This window comes from Diadema setosum, chromosome 19, assembly GCF_964275005.1.
Source record: "Diadema setosum chromosome 19, eeDiaSeto1, whole genome shotgun sequence".
Taxonomy (NCBI): Eukaryota; Metazoa; Echinodermata; class Echinoidea; order Diadematoida; family Diadematidae; genus Diadema; species Diadema setosum.
In genome coordinates, this window is record NC_092703.1 from 9,099,530 (window position 1) to 9,113,259 (window position 13,730).

Consider the following 13,730-nt stretch of genomic DNA (forward strand, 5'->3'; position numbering starts at 1 on the left):
TAGAAATGATAGAAATGAATTAATATGTTAAAATTGAAGTGAAAAATGAGCCAACAGTGGTGAGAAACTGATTGTAATTTGAGAGCCCTGTAGGAAAAGTCTTACCGATATTTAAAGGAATGGTATAGTACTGGTTGAGGTGAGGATTCAGCTATCAAAATCTATTTGTGAGATACAAGTACTTTATAGAAACCACGTAGTGACATGTTAAAGAGCATACAATTCTTAGAGGAATTCAAACTTTATTTGATGAAGATTGGTTTTGAAATGGCTGAGATAACCCCCCCAAAAAAACAAAACAAAACAACAACAACAACAACAACAACAACAACAACAACAACAAACAAACAAACAAACAAACAAACTTGAAAAAGAAGACCTGTATAACAAAGTGATCCTAATAAAATGTGGGTCCCACCTTTTATTAGGATTGCTCTGTTTTGGATATCTCAGCCATTTCAAAACTTATTTTCATCAAATAAACATTGAATCCGTCATGGAATTACATGCTCTTTCATATTTCATAAGAGGTTTCTCATTATCTCACCAAAAAAATATTAGAAACCTGAAGTTAGGTTTCACCCCAAACTATATGATCCCTTTAATCTGGAAAATAAAATCCTTTGGTACTGGTAATTTAAATGCATGGTACAGTGTATAGTTGTATACAATGTAGTATCACCACACATTATTCATGTTGGTCACTGACACACAGAGTGAATGGGAGTTTAGGTGTATGTTTTTGTTCATACCACACATCCTACAGGATCATACTATATGAACATGATTATGTACACACTCGATATGTGTATACGCGTGGGATGTACAACTGTACGTCATAGGGTATTAGCTGTACGAATACAATCAACCTAAATTACAATGTAGAAATCTGCCTAATTGCTAGTAAAGCTCTCTCACAAAACAATTCCCGTGAAGGTTACCAAAGGAATATCTCTTTCAGTCATTGCATTTTGACACACTCTACAAACTATCCGTTACGGGAAATATGTTTTAAATCTACAAGTTCAGTCGTTATATCGTCATATTTTGCTTGAATGTTCCAGGCATCTTGTGACAGTCACATGATAGGAAAGATGGCAGAATCAAACATGGGATAAATCTGATACTACTGAAATTTATATTGGAAGTGCTATTCTGGGCTTTTCATTGCTTGTTTATATTAATTATTTATAAAAAGAGTTGTAAAGCCATCTTTTTTCAGTTTGATAGGTATTGGAAATCCTAGTGATTTATGCCCTAACTTTGTCAATTACACATTTTTTGTTTTTGTTTTAATACAGAGCCTGTGTTGTGGCCCCTCTGACAGACAGCAGCTCCAAAACTCATCTTCTCTCTGTGTAGTGCCAAGCCCCCCACCCCCCTGTGCCAACCATGGTCCTGGAATCAATCATTTCAGGTCTTCTCAATAAGTACTTGAGCAAGTACATCAAGAACTTGGATGGCAGGAACCTGGAACTGGGCATATTTAACAGTAAGTCATCCTTTGATAGTCTTTTAGAACCTAAAATCCAGTCCCACAACCTCATTTCTTTGGTTTGTTGCTCCATAAAGTGTAGTTTCATTGCCTCTGTCAAGAAGGTTAAATGTTTTTGTCAGGACTGGTTTGTTTACCCTTGTTTGTATGCCTGTCTGTCTGTTTGCAAAATAACTCAAAAAGTTGTGAATGGATTTTTATGAATCTTACAGGAAAAGTTGATAATGACACAAGGAACAGATGATTAAATCTTCATAGTGATCCCCATTAACTGCCTGGATCCAGGGTACTTTAAAAAAAAAAAAAAAAAGAGAAAAAAATGACGATCAATTAGCAGACAAGGGCCATCAAACAAGGGGGTTTACAGTGTAAGCAGCACATATATTTGAGATTTTATGCTACTTTTTCAATGAGGTTCTAGTAGACAGAGGCACAAGAGATCATGTCATAATCCTGTTCCCCCCCCCCTCCATTATTAAAGACTATGTGATTTGTAGCCTGTTGTTCAAGGTACTGTATGTCATGGAGTGATAATTGTACACTTGTGTGCAGATCGCTTCTATTATGTAGAATTACATACTAATCTATGTGTAACATACTGTATAAGCTTTCTACATTTTACATGTAAAGTGTTTCATACTCGACATAAATACTGAACAGCACTGAGACCATTTGTTTTTGTGGGGAAACTGTTGATTGTAGATACCATAAAAAAATTTTAAAAAGGATGCAATTTTAATTTCTTTGTACTTTAATTAAATACATTCAATTAGAAATTATATCTCTGTTGTGTGCAGAATGCTTTTGGTGCCTTTTAAGCTGGCCATATATATACGTACAGTGTATATATTGCAGGCTTGATGGATATGAGAGAGAGAGAGAGAGAAAGAGACAGAGACAGATAGCGAGAGACAGAGAGCGTAGAAAAACACAACCCTGGATGATAAAGGATTGCAAATACTAAAATGGAAACCATGCATAATCTGCCACTTGCTACTGTCTTTGTATGCGTACACGTGTGTATACTGTATGGGTGCATTGGATGATACGTACATTTAATAGTAAGTGAGGATGGCATATAATGTTATTCTAACAGTTTTAACTTGAAAATCTGTCATTGTGTGGAAACTGTAAAGTTCATTGTGGCAGTTCTATCCTACAGTACAACAACAAAGAATGGTTTTGAGCAAACACTGCAATGCCTGGTTTCTTCTTTTCCATATTTTTTTTTTATTTGTATTCAAATGTCAACGATTTCTAGGAATGAGGCAAGAAGAGAGCGGGCATTTTTTTCTTCTTTGAATAATTTCTTAATGTGTGAAAATGTATTAGTATGTGTTTTTCTTATACTGCTAATCTTTGCAGTGAAGCTGTTAAAAAAAAGATTGTTTAAAAAATTCTGGTTGGTTTGTACACCAACAACATCTTGAATTATTGTGAATTTGTATCATTTTATTTCATATTTTCATAAAACTTCAGATTATTCGTTTGGGCTGATTTTGCTCTATTTATGGAAGCCCACTTTAACATGATGCAGAATTGCATAGGGTAGAATGCTACCATATATGTTTGTGTGGACCACTTGTAGAAAGAATCACTACCATCTTGGCACTGTCAGCAATGTTAGACCCCCCCCCCCCCCCTCCCCCTCAAAAAAAAAAAAAAAAAAAAAAAAATCAGAATTCTGCTCTGAAGGTAAATTTCATGTAGGCACATTTCCTGATGAACTACATGTAGTGTATTGTCATCTTCTAGTACTAGTAGTATTTGTAAAAGAGTGAACAGCTGTTGATACTGAATTCAAAGAGAATATTCTACCACCTGATAGTTATGGCATGGGAATGTTCTCACTGCTTCTACGGCTCCCTGACTACCCAATACCCTCAGTCATCATTACATATGCGTGCATACACACGTACAGATACTCACTTGCTTCCCCTTCATCATCCTCGTACCCTTTGTAGTCCATATCACTGTAGCGGACACACACACACACACACACACACACACACACATACACCCTAGTGATGCACTACTATACTCTCACTCAACATTGTGTATTCTCACGCAGAGCCTGCTGAATTGACCGAGCTAGTCTCCGTGCACCTTCCCAGCTCCGTGTGCACAATCAATATAGAGTTTGACAATCGAGAGCCGCAGCAAGCGTGTTTTTATCTTGTATCGGTCCCCGTGTGCGAGCCAGCACTTGGCACAAAGCATCCCTTAGACTCTACAATCTCTTTTACACTCACTGGGGAGCATATGGAAAGTTTGTAGTACAATACACGTGTAAGCACAATGCGTGATCAGAAGCGAAAGTTGCTAGACGAAAGCACAAAATCCATTCATTTCAAGATATATTATAAAAAAATATATATAGTAAACTCCTAGTGCATACTAATTAACTTGATCATGAGGTTAACCCTTGAAGAGGACGGGCTGATTTTCCAACAACACGCATTTCCCATAGACACCTCTGCCCTACTTTGGCAAAATGAAGCAAGTGACATACCATCCAAATTTGAGTTATTGATGTTTTTATGATTCACATAATGAGCTCTTCTTCCAGGCCAAATTTCATGCAGAAACACTCATCCTACTAAATGTGAGATAAGACATCATGATAGTCCATTGACGTCAGTGTAAATGACACACACATTTTGCTCTTTTACGAGAAATGTCACGTTAGTCACTTGCTCCCTTTTGCCAAAGTAGGGCAGACCTGCCCGAGCATGTCACTCAGGACTCGTCCTCAATGGGTTAACTTGATCATGAGATTTGCTTGACTTGAGAGAATTTTGTGTTGTCAAAACTGATCATTATTCTGGTAACACTTTTATTAAACAACTGCAGTATGGTATGACCAGACCCAAAATACATGTACAGTGTACAATCTGGACTGGACCTGTACAGTTTATGCGTGGTTACTTTAATTCATATTGTCACGTGAGTGACTTTTTTTTTCTCTCTCTGCTACTCTGACACCGAAAGAACGGAAATTCAAACTGTTTGCATGCAGTTATGTTCGAGTTTAATCTTTCAAATCTTTGTAGCTTTCTCGTTCACAGCATATAACAATACATTGGGCATAAAAGATAGTATGAAACAAAATCACAAATACATAACTGGGTTATCTTGGATGACCCGAACTGGTGATCCCCTCAACTTGGCTCAGTCGTCATCGATGCCGGATACACTCGTCGTCGACCTCGGCACAGTCGCTTGGCTTGTCTCTTGGAAGCATCCCTTGACTTGGCCACTCAGCTAGACGCTACCCTATCGGCGGTCCTCTCAGCTCCTCGGCCTTCACTAGTCCCTGCAACCACGCAGACTCCTGCCTTGACCCGCGATGCCCGAGCTCAAGCGACGACGAGCAGGCAAATGGAGATTGAGCCCCGTACCAAAGTTCGGATCATAACTGTCCAAGTTCAGTTTATATCAGCAGCTGGAGCTCGCATCTCACCGACGTGGAAAACCCCCAGAAAAACGACTGCTGCCTAAGCGGAGATCTATCCTGGATGTCTGATTAAAGTGTTTCTCCCCGATACTCTACATTACTCAGCTTTTTAATAGCTCCCCTAGCCATAGAGATTAACACTAAAGTCCCTTACACTCCCATACACTTGCTTTTTCATGCCTTTCCTACACTAAAGAAATCATCCAATCATCATGCTTAAATATAGCCTTATTGAAACTGTAAACAATATGTCTACCCATCGTCTAGACCGCTGTTACATAACATCTTTACTCATGAACTTGTGAACAATAAATTACAACCAACACCCTAGTGACACTGACATAGCTGAGTCTCGACCGAGCTAGAGAACATTCCTAGCCACCACCTGGATGGGAGCTATTACATAACACCTCTATTCACTCAATTTCTATAATCTGAGTTAATACATAATACTGCAAACCGGGCATGCTGTTGCCATGCTATTTCTTTAACTTTTGCTTTGTCTCATTTCATGTGACTGCCTGAATTTGACTGACTTAGACATGCTGTTGCTATGCCAGTTTATTCTTTTACTTTTACTTTGTCTCATTTAATGTGAATTTCCAGACAGTCGCTTTCTCGCAGTTTGACCTAGTGGCTTTCTAGGACAGCTTTAAAACTCTAAATCTTTGCAAACTCAAACAAATTCGATTTCACTTCACTGGCAAAATCAAAGATAAATTTCTGTCCTGACACATATCAAGTCTTAAATAGCAAAGACAAAACATTCAAACAGCTAGCTCAGAAACCACTACTTATTACCAGACATATTGAACAATGAAAGAGATAGAGAGATAGAAAGGCTACAAAAAAAAAAATCAATGTGATCAATGGCCTTTACACAGGTACTGTATGCATGCTGAGGGGTAGAGAGATGGCAAAAAGACATACCACTTGAGGCAACTCAGATTAAAATGCTGAACAAATATTATGAAAGGAAAGGGGCTGGGACAGAGGAAGAAAAACACAGAGAAAGAGAGGGAGAGAGAGAGAGAGAGGGAGGGAGCTGAAGCAAAACAGTGTACAATGCTGTATGTATGATGGGAAAGAGATACTAACTATACTGTAAAACACAATATTTTCGCAGCATGAAATTTTTCGCAAATTGGAGCCGACGGCCTTTTTTGCGGCATGAAATTTTCGCAAGTTGCCGCTAACATTCAATGCATATAGTGTAGACAAGAACTTCCGCATGCATTTTGATTTCGCAAATTTAATTGCCTCTCGCAAAATTTGCGAAATTAAAATGCACGCGAACATTCCTCATTTTACAGTAAGACATCAAGATGATTATGATCCAGAGTCTTTCTTTGAATTACAGAGGTTTGGTAAATACTGTAAAACAAGGAATGTTTGCGAGCATCTTAATTTCGCGAATTTCGCAAGAGCCGAGTTTTGAGAAATTAAATGCATGCTAAAGATCTTGTCTACACTACGCTGCATTGAATGTTAGAGGCAACTGGTGAAAATTTCATGCTGCGAATAAAAGGCCGTTGGCTCCCATTCGTGAAAATTTCATGCCACAAAAATATTGTGTTTCACAGTGGATGAAGTCATCTCCTTTTGCACAAAGTCTGCAATGTAAATGAAAGTTAGTCGGTAATCTACATATTGTACACAATGCAGAGAGAGAGAGACACACACACACACTCACACCTGACACAAAAACCCTGCATTAGATGTGATATGGACACTTAGGCATTTCACAAGCTGTAGATTATATTTATGTCTGTTTTTATACACACACACACACACACACACACACATACTCTAACTATGGATCCAACTTTAATAGAAAGACAAACACGTGCTTAAAATTACTTTATTTAGAAGACACACGAACTTCATGAGACAATTTGTGCCAGCTTAATGTTTTCAACTACATGTACTTTGAAAGTAGATATTTTCGTGCGAGTAGTTTTTTGCGCTCGGCGATAAAGATGGATTTCGTATAAATTCCACGCAATCAGGACATTAACTAGAAAGTACTGGAACATATCATGGCATGTGAAAATATTTGAGTGCTTTTATTTTCACGCTAGCTTCTGGTTGCGCGAAATGCGCGAAAATTTCCACAACGCAAAAATATCCACTTTCACAGTACATGAGCTATGAACAGTGTATCCCATTCAAGAACACGCTTTACTGCTAACATTGCTCATAAAATCCACACAATGTCTCCCTATACTGGATCCACAGCTAATGTAACTGCATGTAATAGATATACATGTAGTGTGTCATTGTTTGTGTGTTTATGGCATGTGATACCCACTCGTAATAGATAATATGACCCCTTTAATACACTACCAGCACTTGAAAGACCATTGTCCGTTAATGGGCCATCATGACAGGTTTGGAAACTGAGGGTGCACTTTAGATCAGCCTGGCCCTTACTGTCCTTCTGCTTTATGAAGAGCGATCACATGACATGTGACCTTTTTTGCGCTGAGCCGGCTGCCCACCATGGTCCAGTGCGTCCAATTAACCTTGGGATGCGTCCCAGGGTAAATCCTTGTGTGAACTGAACACAATAACGGCTCAATTGTACTGCACAGCAGAGTGCTTGCAGATCATCCTTTGAAATTGAACATTTCTCGTTAGCAGCAATTATGGTGTCCCCGTTGTCGCATTCAATCAATTTTGTACATGTACTATTTATAATGAAATTCCAGTGCCAAAAGGATTGTTTCATGTACTGTAAACCCTACAGTACATTGTGGCGAATGGCAGAATGAATGGTACTGTTGTCTGTATAAAGCAACCTTTACAGTATATACAGTACAACATGCACAGTATTTCAGCTTGTGAATTCTTGCAGCAAACATTTGCTTTGATTTAATTTATTCACAAAATTATGCATAATTATTCACAAATACAATGCTGTATGGACATGTGTGTATGAAAGATGTTATTAGACCAATACATTTTGTGTGGCTCGTCATAAGCTACTTTTGTATGATAAGCTTGACTGGGACGTCCAGTAGGGATAACTTACACTTGATTATGAACATCATATTTGGTTGTTGTTCTTTATTTGTGTTTTGATACTCCACTCGGCTCAAAATACCTATCATTTCAGCCTTGGTTATTTGTAATTTATTTTTGAATACCTGTTACCTTCATCATTCAGTTAATTTTGTATTGCAGATCTCTATACACGCGTAAATGAAAAATTATATACGTGAGGTTTAACCATGTACAAATTGTATAATGTTTTAATAATTATCAGGAAAATGCTGATAGTTAAGTTACAGGAGAAATAGTAAAATATTACTATAATTTCCATACATTTTTGCGAAAGAATAGAGAAAATAGGCAGTCATGCAAAGCTACAGTTGTACAGATTGTGTTGAGCTACTGTACATCATTATGTACAGTGTATGGCAGTAAATATAAAAATGCAGGCTTACCAACATTCACAACAACGTACTACATGTATGTAGGTTGTACATGTATCATCAAAATCTTTGAGGTTTCAAAAAACTGTCAAGGGAGATGAATGCATTTTAAATTGTGATCCATTGCAGTAGGTGCTAATAGATACCCAAATCAAGGAAACTTTTGTGTAAAGTTCTTCTTTTTTTTTTCATATTATGAAAAGACAGTTTTCTTCTTCCCCCCCCCCCCCCCCCTGAGAATCTCCTGCATTATCAAGGGGACTTCAGGCTTTGCAAATCTATTGTTGATCCATTCACAAATCACAATCGAAATAAGTATGAGCAAATGGTAATGGGATGGTAAATTGTTTTAGGTGAGGATTCAGCTTTTAACGCCTTGCGAGATAGTTTAGAAACCACTCCATGAAGTTTTAAAGAGCATACAATACTACAGGGAATTGGAAGTTTATTTGATGAAAATTGGTTTTGAAATGGCTGAGATATCCAAAAACAAGGTAAACAAAGTGATTGTCATAAAAATTTGGTCTGTCATATTTTATCAGGATTGCTTTATTTTGATATTTCAGCCATTTCAAGACCGATTTTCGTCAAATAGACAAAATTGGAATTCCTCTGAAAATTACATGTTCTTTCATGTCATTTATTCAAACCTGTTGAGGACAGACTGATTTTGCTACAACACACATTTCCCAGAGACACGTGCCCGAGTATACTCGGGACTCATCCTGAACAGGTTTTAAGAGTTTCTCATTATCTCACAAACACACACACATACACACACACACACACAAGTTGGAAACCTGCAGCCCCATCTACATGTAAACCAAAACTGTACTATCCCTTTCAACACTGTCTCTGTTTTGAGTTCAGCCAAATTATTTTGATATTTTATGATATTTAGTCCACATTCACGGAGAAGAAAGTGCTTACAGTCTGTAGTACTGTAACTGCTCCAGATCCCCCTGCCACATTCAAAACAAGAAGAACGAAGCTATAGATACAGAAGGTACTGTCACAAATGTACACACAAGTAGTTATATGTACATGTATCAAGGTTGTATGCATGGTTGTTTTAATGTGCACATTGTATGTACACAGGGTGACCAGAATAATGGAGAACATTCTATATGATATAGATATAGTACATACAGGCTGACCAGATCAGTGGAGAATTTTCTATGTGGTATACAATGTAGCTACAGTACATGTATGCATGTGACAGGAAATACATTATAGCTCACTCAATCTAGAATGATTTAACCCATTCCAGAAAATTCTAGGAAGTGCTGGCTGAGTGAGGCACTGCCCTTGTAGCCCAAGGTGATTGGTAGTTAATTTTGGCAATGATGTTATGCACATATTAGGCAGTGAGTCATCCAGGATTCCTGGAATTTGGACTTGCTAGTATGTTCAGGTATGTGGCCCCAGGTTGGAGAAAATTACAGAATGTACTAGAAAGGGGTGAATGGATAGTATATAAGCAGGAGAAATTCTGAGGTAGGCAGAGTACCCAACACCTCTGCTCTGAGAGTTACGTCACTTCTGGCTCTGAAGCGACTTGTTATAGTCAGTCCTGTGTTACCTGCTGACCTGCTATACAAACTGTGTTTGTGGAGATAAGGCCTGGGAGACATTTTGCCTGCAGAGGATTAATTTGCCTACGTTGGAGATAGACTCCATATTTTAGTGTCAACGGACATTATTACGGCAAAGCTGTGACGGGCTGGATTCCTTGCTGGACATTATAAAGTGAATCATCATTCAACGCATCAACTGGACGTGGTCGTCATAACGTTTGGATTTTGCACATTTCGCCGTGGCCATTATCGTGGATTTTACCCCCGGATCTATAACGTGGATTATTGCAATCAGTACCTCTGGATTTACATTGGAGGAATCATTCATCAGTGCATCAAGGACCATTAATTTGTGCATCGAACATCGTATCTGGACACTGTCAAAGGATTGCTTGCTTTTAAATTTGGCTGTACTACGTGTAAGTAATTCCACTACCGATTTATAATTGTTTCTATTGATCATTATTGTACTGATGTGAGAACTGATTACGAGTCTGTACCCACAATATCACTGTTAATAAACCGCCTGAACATCAGTTGATTGTTTCTTTTGTGCGATCATTCTCAGAGTGATTTTGGTCGTAACAGTACCATAACCGATCTTTGTCAGACATTTCAAAGAAGATGCATATTTACTTTGATTGGAAGGGAAATTTTGAAATTGCAATCTTCCGGATTCATCAGGAGAGTCTCTATTTGCTCTAGCCCATTCATTTCAGTCGTCTTTTCAACAATCTTGTTATTGTCTGAGTGCTGCTGACTTGCACGGTGCACTTTGCTGCCATTTATATCATCATAATATCATTCACTTTGATGAGTTTACAGTGGCGCCTGCAACATTACCCCACCTCAAAGCTCTAGAAGAGCTTTAGAAGATCATAGAATACCTCACTGTACAAAGTGTACATTATACCCAGGAGCACTTTGATTTTAAATGCAGGAGATATGTTTCATGTTTACATGTAATACATTGTGGGTTGTTGATGTTGGGTTTTTTTTTTAAGTGCATATTGCGTGATCAATGTAAACACTATCAGAATACAAAATCGCAAGGAGGCACACGACATGAAATTCTTAAAGAGTTGATATGACAAGGATCATTTTTTTTTCTTATTTCTGCTGGCATGTACATGTACTAGTTTTGACAACATAAAGCGTTGGTACATCTGTACCTTAAAGGGTGTGTACAGTTCTGGTCGAGGCGAGTATTTAGCTTTTAATGTTTTGCGAGATATTCAGAAACCACTCTATGAGATGTCAAAGAGCATGCAGTTCTAAGGGGTATTAAAAGTTTATTCGATGAAAATTGGTTTTGAAATGGCCGAGATATCCAAAAACAAGGTGAAACAAAGAGATCCTAATAAAGTTGTGGCATGTCGCCTTTTATTATTAGCACTTTTTTGGATATCTCAGCCATTTGAAAACCAATTTTCATCAAATAAACGTTGAATCCTTCTTAAAATTACATGCTCTTTCATATTTCATAAGAGGCTTTTCATTATCTCACTTAGGAATGTTCAAAACATGAATCCCCACCTCAACCAGTACTGTACAGTCCCTTTAAAGCGTGCGGTTGAACTTTGAAACCCCCCAGAGTTAATGCTTACAAATTTATGCTGTGTGCAATATTGTACTGTGACCATCTTTTCTGATGTGCAAAATGCGGCTTTGCAGAGCTAGAGGGGAATTGTTGTAATTGCAGCGTGAGTCATACAGTGTATTACCATCCCAAATAATTATTAAGAGTTCAATATAATTTTCCATGTAATTATGGAAAATCCTTCAATCTTTTTGATATTTTCATGAAATGGTACATGTACTGTACAAATGCACATTGTATAACAAAGACTCTAGACCCCAAGAAGAATATTGCAGTGGTAAAGGAATGATGTTGTGAGCTGAAGTATAATTGCTGGCTCTGTTTGTGTTTCAGTGCAACTTACATTCCTTGTTCAGACATAATGACTTTGTAGCATTCCATAATATTTTCAGAAACTAATTTAGATAGTGTTGATTAATCTTTTATTTTCAGATCTTAAACTTAACATACATGTGTCGTCAGCCTTGTGTTGAATTTCAGACAGTGTTTTCTCTTTAATCACAATGTAACCATATGGTGATTGCATTGATACATGCTGGGCAAACCCATCTTGCAAAGTATCGCACCTACAGACATTCATATGGCTGGTAATGATCTTCCTATCACCACCCCCCCCCCCACCTTTCCCCAAATGCCAGCATCTCTCTTGATCATAGCAGGTGCGCCAGCCCTGCTAGCCTCCAAAGCGTGTGCCCCTGTGGTCATTCCTGGCAATAATTACCTGTTTGTGGTTTGCAGACACCCAGAGATTAATGAGAGTGCTTGATGCTCGCAGAAAGGTGTCAAACAGTATCTGCTTCAGGTGCAGTTTTTATTCACTGTTTTTTCCATACCCTCCCTGTGCTTTGCTGATAACTATCATGCTCTCCAGCGATGACTATAGACATGGTTGGTGCTAAGGCCCTATAATATATTCACTTAATGGACAGGATTACATGTTTTGACATTTCATCAAGTTGTGTAATAACTCACCACCCACAGCATGAAAGCTGAAAGCCTTTTTGTTTGCAGAAGAAGATCATGTATCCCCATTGAAAAAGAAAAACCTGAAAATCCAGAGTAAACTATTTTTGCAGTGAGAATTCGGTGGATTATTGAATTCAGCTTCTTGGCAAATATCATCAGCCAGAGTACTGTATAGTGACACATACATGTACATGTACACAATTAGCCACTGTCTCACTGCATGAAACTCTTGTGTAGTTTGCTTCCTGATATAAACTTCCAGAAGTTTGATCATGCGGCTACACTACCAACCAACAAACCTATGAGTAGTTTAAATGATACAAAACTACCGTAAAACATGATATTTTCGCGGCATGAAATTTTCATGAATTGGAGCCGACGGCCTTTCTCAAGGCATGAAATTTTTGCGAGTTGCCTCTAACATTCAGTGCATATACATTGTAGTGTAGACAAGAACTTTGTATTTTAATTTTGCGAATCTTGGCTCTCGCGAAATCCACGAAAATAAAATGCTCGTGAACATTCCTCATTTTACAGTCCCTATAGTTTCAACTCTCCCCTCCCCCCCCCCCACCACCATGCATAGTTTTGCAAGAAATGAGAAATTTCCTTATAAAGTGCATGCAGAAAGTTGACCATGCCTTATTACCATGTGTCAAATCGGTGACAGCATTCTGCAATGTGGTCTATGCCCGACATAATGTACATCAACAGTAGATATGAAAGTAGTCACTTCTTACTGGGGTCATGTACACGCTAGTATTATGATAACAGATGGGGAGGAATCACTTTGTTTGGTTGTTTTGTTTTTGTTTTTTTTTTAAGTGTACCATCCAGTATGTTCATTACCCAGTGTGTTGTATTGTTTTAGTATGGTAGCATTCTTAAGAGTTTTTCAATATTCATAATCTGATTCTCTATCATTGAGTTTTCCTCAATCATGGTACTTACCAGATGTATGTAATTCTGTCAGATTCAGCATGACATTGAATGTAACAAGTACAACATGTTTGTACCATGAAAAGAACAGATTATTTAGCAGAGGGTGAAGATTATCTTTATAAGCAAATTTTATTTGAACAGAGGGGGGCAAATAAGAAAAATCATACTTCGGAATATATCTTCACTCCTCTGCTTTAAAATCTTTTGTTTCCATTTATTTTGCCTTGTCCACCTTGGACTACTTGACATATTGTAA

At 37.9% G+C, this 13,730-nt stretch overlaps 1 protein-coding gene across 1 annotated transcript in view; it reads left to right on the forward strand.

The window, feature by feature from the left end:
• Positions 1-1,392: 1,392 nt before the first annotated feature.
• Positions 1,393-13,730, forward strand: part of LOC140242987 (intermembrane lipid transfer protein VPS13A-like) — a 150,797-nt gene continuing 138,459 nt past the window's right edge. The window contains exon 1 of the mRNA XM_072322727.1: positions 1,393-1,496. Within this exon, the coding sequence (XP_072178828.1) occupies positions 1,393-1,496 (104 nt within the window). The remainder of the gene's footprint in view (positions 1,497-13,730) is intronic.